Source organism: Nicotiana sylvestris, chromosome 1, assembly GCF_000393655.2.
Source record: "Nicotiana sylvestris chromosome 1, ASM39365v2, whole genome shotgun sequence".
In the NCBI taxonomy this organism is placed as follows: domain Eukaryota; kingdom Viridiplantae; phylum Streptophyta; class Magnoliopsida; order Solanales; family Solanaceae; genus Nicotiana; species Nicotiana sylvestris.
Window position 1 is genome coordinate 93,018,903 of NC_091057.1, and position 7,030 is coordinate 93,025,932.

The 7,030-nt window shown below is 37.4% G+C and overlaps 1 protein-coding gene across 4 annotated transcripts in view; it reads right to left on the minus strand.

Annotated features, from left to right (window-relative positions):
* The window catches only part of LOC104234714 (uncharacterized), a 34,560-nt gene extending 34,054 nt beyond the window's left edge, over nt 1–506 (minus strand). For all 4 annotated transcript variants that reach the window (XM_009788328.2, XM_009788327.2, XM_009788326.2 and 1 more), the window contains exon 1: nt 155–506. Coding sequence is in view for 3 of the 4 variants with exons in the window: in XM_009788327.2 (XP_009786629.1) it covers nt 155–319 (165 nt within the window). In the remaining variant the exon portion in view is untranslated. The remainder of the gene's footprint in view (nt 1–154) is intronic.
* Between the last annotated feature and the right edge of the window lie 6,524 nt (nt 507–7,030).

The window sequence follows — 7,030 nt, forward strand, 5'->3', positions numbered from 1 at the left end:
CCAATTTAACATAAGCTAATTAGTAACCAAATTTTACACATGAACCCAAAATCCATCACCTTAGAGAAAATTAAGCAAACCCAAATTCGAATTAAGCACATTAGAAGCTAATTTTTAAATTTTAACGGGGACAGGAAAAGGGTAAATAACATACGTCGAGTTCGAGCAAGATCCATTCTTTGGTGTTAGTACCAGTGGACCAGTGATTTCTGAGGTCGGGGTCAAGTACATGGGAAGCCTTCTGTGAAGGTGATTCTCGAGACATACCCTTTACTTTAAACGGCAAAGGCTTTACCCTCGGCTCTAACTCTACCTCCATTGCTTTCTGCTCGATAACTCGCTTTGTTAACTTCTTAGATACAGAAGAAAGGAGCTGTGAATAGACTTGGAAGAGTATTGATTATTGAATCTTTCACTGAAAAAACTCAGCTTAATCCCAGTTCGGATATAGAGAGGACTTTTTACAGTAATACGTTCTTCACTAAACCGCATGAACAGAAGGGGCCCCCGATGGTCTAAAGGGGAGAAAGTATTTTTATTTTTATTATTATTATTAGAATCCAAGTTTATGAGAATTGAACTTCTTAAATTTTTTTCAGGAAATTCTTAGAGCCCGTTTGGACATACAAATTTTTTTTTTGAAAACAATGTTTGGTTATCCCATTTTTATCATTTTTTTCTTTTTCACTTAAAATAATTAAATGAGAAGTTATTAGTTTTTAATTTTACAAATTTACCCTATATTTTTAAAATTTATAAAATGACCCCATTAATTTTTTATTTTTGAAAGATACATCTTTGGCGACTCCTAATTGATACTTGAACTCTGCCTACTAGAAGTTTGATTATATGGTTATGACTTATGAAAAATATGTGGCTATGCCTGCTTTTGCACCTTTTCTGTGTGTTAGTAGAATTAGAAAATGTGATATTGATTTTGCATCTTTTGTGTATTGCGGTAAAGCAGAATATGATAACAGTTAAACAACAGCATTTTGATTGTTTATTTCAAGTAGGATAATCAAATTGGGGTGGTTTTGATTTTTTTTACAAGTTAGTGGAATATAAATCATGTTTCATGATTTTGAAAAAAAAGACATCCTAATATGTTGCAAAAATTATAACCAAACACAACTTCATCTTCAATTCAAATTTTAGTGAAATTCTAAATTTGAAAAAAAAAATTGGAATTCATGTCCAAACGCGTACTTAATGTATTTGACGGAAAATAATTCCAAATTTATTTGTGTTTTATGGAATTTCTTCTTGAATTTTGTTATTATGTAAATATAATAATTGACAATATATGGATTAACTATGAAGATACAATAAACAAATAAAGAAAATGACGCAATATTATTATTCAAGTAAGAGAAGTGGGGAAGAGAAAAGTTTTTTTTTTTGGTAACAAAGAAACTTTATTTAACGATTAGCTAATAGAGTTACATGGCCTAGTCCTCCTATTGGGAGCAGACGTAGAAAGGCTAGTACTAATATTGTTACAACCAAAAGAAGACGTAGCAGAGTTTCCAAGCATAGCCAAATTATTTAAAACAACAACATTAGTGGCATTGATCCTAGTAGTAGTAATGCCCTCCTTGTCAGATTGTAAAGCATCCGTTAGGTATTCGGGGGCATCTGGATATAACTGATTATAGTAGACGTTGGCTTGCTTGACTCCATATTGTGCTAGCTGATGTGCTACCTTGTTTCCTTCACGGAAGTTGTGTAGGATTGGTGGATTCCCCGACATCTCCAGCCAGTACCGGTAAGTAGAGATGAGTGCATTATATGGTGGGTAGTTGGAGGTTTCAATTATTGATGGTATGGAGGTTGAATCCGTCTCTATTTGGAGGTTGGTCAAGTTATGGTCCTTTGCTAACTTTAAGCTGTAGCATAATGTCTCGAGTTCCATATAGAGCGGGGATGGGCCATAACTCTTTTTACTAAATCCTAGAATCCATTTTCCGATGGAGTTTCTAAATACTCCTCCTAACCCCCTTGTTTAAATTAACTTGTAAACGCTCTATTAATATTAAGCTTTACTCGGTGCATAATGGGGGGCTCCCATTTAGTAAGAGCTGTTAGGGGTATGTCTAGTTTGCTACAAGTGATATTACTACAATGAAGATATTCCATGGCTCTTGAGATAACATTATTTCGATTTATAGGATTGCAAAGATTGTGGAAGGTGTTTTTATTCCTATTTAATCATAGAAGCCAAATTGCAAAGGAGAAGAGACAGTCCCAAGTTAGGGAGTGACAATTAATTTGAGGCTTATGTTTGTAAAGACTTTGTAGACAATGGGTGGACTGAATGTCAAGGGATTGCGTGTTAACTCCAAGATCTTCCCATAGATATCTGGCCACTGGGCAGAAGAGAAATATATGTTGGGGTGTTTCCTCAGTGGTACTACAAACGGGCAGTACAAAGATGTATCAATACCAATGTGACATAGGTAGCTCTTATTAGGTAAATAATCATGGCAGCATTACCATAGGAAATACTTAATTTTATTCCAAGTTCTTAGTTTCCAAAGCTAGGTGAATTTTTTGTTTTGGTTTTGAGTAATATTTGGAGCTATAAGAGGATAGACAGATTTTGTGGTAAAAACATCATCTGTGGTAGAGGCCTACATTGGTGCATCAATATGGTTATAGTTATTACTTGTTTTCAGGGAGTGAATTTCGGTTGAAATATGAGGTGAGAGCTCAAAAGAGAGTTTTGACAAGTCCCATGAGTTATTGCTAAGTATATTCAAATTTTTAAGGTTTAAATCATTAGGTGAGAGGGGGCCTTGGATCATACTTCGCAGATTTTTGTGCAAGGCAACCAGTTTGCATGCCAGAAGTCGATGTTTGTATCATCCCCAATATGCCAAACAGTAGTGCTTTCCCAAATTTTCCAACCCGTGAGGATGTTATTCCATATAAATGAATGAGATTTCTTGGAGTATCAACCAACGTAATTGGAGGTGAGAATTTTAGCCCAAGTGGCGGAGGGGTGGCTAAAGAATCGCCAAGTGAGGCCTGTAATGGCGACAGTATTTTTGTTAGTGTCTTTCCTTATTCCTAAACCCCCAACATGTTTTGGCATTGAGATAGTATCCTAATCTATGTAGTGGATTTTTCTGGATTTTTGGTTGCTTCCCCACAAAAAAATTGCATTGAATTTTGTCAATTTGTTTGTGGTTTTTTTAGGCAGCATAGTGTATTGCATAGCATGATTAGGGAGGGCAGTGAGGGTGGTTTGTACTAGTGTTGCTCTACCCGCAAGTGAGAGAAATTGGGGTTTCCAACTGGACAGTCTTTTATTAAGATTTCAAGGATGAATGTAAAGTCAGTTGGTCTAGGTTTGTTAGTCAGTATTGGAAAGCCCAGGTACTTCCCAAAGTTATCACTGACTTTGATGTTAAGGATGCTAGAAATGGAATTTTTTAGGTTAGTAGAGCAGTTATTTGAAAAGATTATTTTAGATTTTGTATGGTTTATTTTTTGCCCTGATAGGGAGCTAAAGTAATCAAGGCATCGCTTGATTGTGTTAGCAGATTTCTCATTGACTGTTGCCATTAGGGTTAAGTCATCTGCAAAAAACAAGTGGGAAGGGGGGGGGGTCCTGTTAGACTTAATTTAATAGGGTCCCAAAGTGTTAAATCAACTTGGTAATTTATGAGGATAGAGAGTAGCTTGATGCTAAGGATAAAAATGTATGGGGACATATGATCACCTTGTCTTATTCCCCTTGATGGCTTGAAGAACTCCATTTGGGAGTCATTCACAAGGACAACAACACGGGAGGTACTAATACAAGCCATGATGAGATTAGTGATGCGTGGTGGAAAGTTGAAGTAATGCAGGGCTCTACGTATGAATGACCATTCTAGTCGATCAAAGGCTTTTTCCAAATCAATTTTTAGGAGGATTTTCCCCTTGGTGCATTTTATTTTATTCTAGTGCTGAACAATTTCCTGGATGATGATGGCGTTATCAAACGCACGTCTTCCTTTAAGGAAACTGGATTGGAAAGGGCCAATTAGGTTGTCAAGGAAAGGTTTGATACGGTTGACAATAATTTTGGTAATAACGTTATAAATTATATTGCAAAGTCCAATGAGTCGGAAATTTTTAAAGTTATTCGCATTAGAAAATTTGGGAATCAGACAAAGGTAGGTTGTATTGAGTTGTTCCGGATAGTGTGAGTTACAAAGATGGAGTGGCAATAATCAAAGACGGTGTTTTAAACAATGTGCCAATATTTCTGATAGAAGAATGGATATAGACCGTTCGGTCCAGGAGCTTTGAATGGTTTGAAGGAAAAAATAGCCCTAGTGATCTCGTAATTTTGTAAAAGTTTGTCTAGGGCTGTTAAGTCTGTGCATGATGTGGTAGTTGGGGATGCTTTTATGTCGGTCTGATTAGATGATTCATGGCTTGTTTGATAAATATTTTGGAAGTATGCAAAGGTATGGTGAAGGATTTTATCAGAGGCACTAATCTAGTTGTTATACTCATCTTTGAAAAAGGAGATACGATTTTTTCATCTCCGATAAGGACACTTATATGGAAGAACTTAGTACTCACATCCCCTTCGTCAAGCCACTTGATATGCGACCTAAGTTTCCAATAATCCTCCTTAATTTTTAGAAGGTTACTATAGTCATTAGTAAGGGATTGTTCAAGATCCTTCAAGAAAGTACTAGTAGGATAATTGGTGGATTTTTGGATCCCACCAATTCTTACTAGTATTTGTTTCTTCTTTTTAATGACATTACCAAATGTAGTGGCAGCCTAATTGTTAACTTTGTCAGTAAAAATAGCAGTGGCATTTGGTAAATTTTGACCATTCCAGGTATCAAGAACGATGGAGTTGAATTCTGGATGGTGGCATCAATAAGTTTCAAGTCGGAAAATACGTTGAGTGTGGTTCCTTTTTTGTTGAGAGAGGGAAATTAGGAGGGGGGTATGGTCAGAGTATGTTTTTGGTATGTGCGTGACACTTGCGTCAGGATAATACTCTAACCAGTGTTCGTTAATGTAGCACCTATCAAGTCGCTCAAGAATTAAGTCAGAGTGGGTATGTATGTGATTAGACCAAGTGTATTTTGCTCCTTTAAAACCAAGATCTATAAGGGTACAATGACTAATGCACGACTGAAAATGATAGGCTCTATTTCTATTGATAGGTCTTCCACCCCACTTATCTTGTTGGCTAATTACTTCATTAAAATCACTGACACTGAGTTGGCTCATCGATTGGGGTATATGAACTCCCGTCGCTGATGGGCTCAGGATTACGACAAAGTGTCCTACTGCCTCGTTTAGTGGAAGCTTTATGTCGAGGGAGCACTTGTATAGTTCCATTGGACACTTGCAATATATTTCTTGTCCTCCATCGCTTGGATTAATATGATTTTGACTTCGCGTAGGTTTGAAATTTCTATGAATGATGTTATGGTTAGTGGTGGAATGTTCAGATCTTGTTCTACTATTTCTTGTTCTCCTAGTTCGGGTGCATTGTGATGGTGGTATGGGTGCACCTGATGAATATCCACTAGAGCTGGAAAGTGTTGAAGAATAGGTTGTCATGCGTGGATCAAGGTTGGGGTGTTCTGATCCTATGGAACAAAGAATGGGAGTTGATACAGTAGTTGCATGTTTTGTAGAGGGTTGAAGTGGTGTGAGAGATTCCAATGAGCTTGCATGTTATGGAGAAGTGCAGGTGCTAACGCTGGTGCTATGGGATCCAATAGTTGCATGTTCAGTAGAGGGTTGAAGTGGTGTGAGAGATTCCAATGAGCTTACATATTGTGGAGAAGTGCAAGTGCTAACGCTGGTGCTATGGGATCCAGAACATTTGTCAACCAAAAGTGGTTGATGTAGTTCGACATTGCTAGTCTCATGCCCTCTGAAATTAGTTTTGCTAGGATCTGTGGGTTTTGAAGAAGAAATAAAACTTCTTGGTTCTGGATATTGAAGGTAAAAAGAATTGTCTGGCCTTGTAGGCCTTGTTCGAGCCATGTCACTGGTTGGTGATCTTGTGGGAGGTCATTGGTTACATATATTGGAAGATTGGGATTTGGTATTTGATTTTCCATTATGAAGAGGAGAGATGGACGATGGTGTTGAGGGAGTGGACTCAGAGGGATTCTCCTTTGGTAGTGAGGTTGTACTGGATTCATAGTGTTTGGAAGAAAATATAGTGGATGAGGGTAGTTGGGGTTCATGTACTAATGATTGAGTATCTATTAATAAGGATTGTGTTTGCATGTCTTGATTTTTTTCGTCCAAGGATAGCTTACCTGTTATTGGTAGTTTGGGTTGCATGGCCACTTGACAGGTATTAAATGACAAGTCATCTAGGTGTGTATTAGTGGTATTAGGGGTTATTAGTGTTAGTAGGGGTGGCGTGCATGTGTGGGGATTAAGGTCTAGGGACGCTATTTTAGTAGGATCAGGATGGATGCATGCAACCTTTTTGCCATGTGGCGACGCAAGAGGAGGGGAAATGGAGGGGTTTCTTGGAAGGAATGATTGTTCTAGATTTGTAATTTGATTAGGATTCTGTCCGTTCAAATCCATATGAATGGAATCATCTAATTGCATTAAATCACTATTATTAAATGTGGGGAGAGAAGAAAATTTGTTAGTAGTGTGGATTGGCTTGCTAGGGTTTATGGTGTTCATCGTAACAGTGTTAGTGTTATTGTTAGTTTTATTAATGGAGCCATTTTTAGCCATCAAGTCCAGATTATCAGAGTGTTTAGACTTAAAATCAAGCTTTTGAGTATTTAAAAACTTACCTGAGGTTGTATCAAATATGTTGATGTTAATACCTAGGGGTGTCTTTTGTGCTTTGTCGTGGGAGGTACTGGCTGCATGTCGTTGAGATTTATTTTTTTGTTTGTTATCTCTGGGGAAGAGATTGTTTGACATTGCTCTTCTACTATTTTTTCCTTTTTTGTGGAGTTGGAGGTGATGGCCCACGGGCCTTCTTGTCTCTGTTTAACGGGGTCAAGTGAAGTGTAGGAAC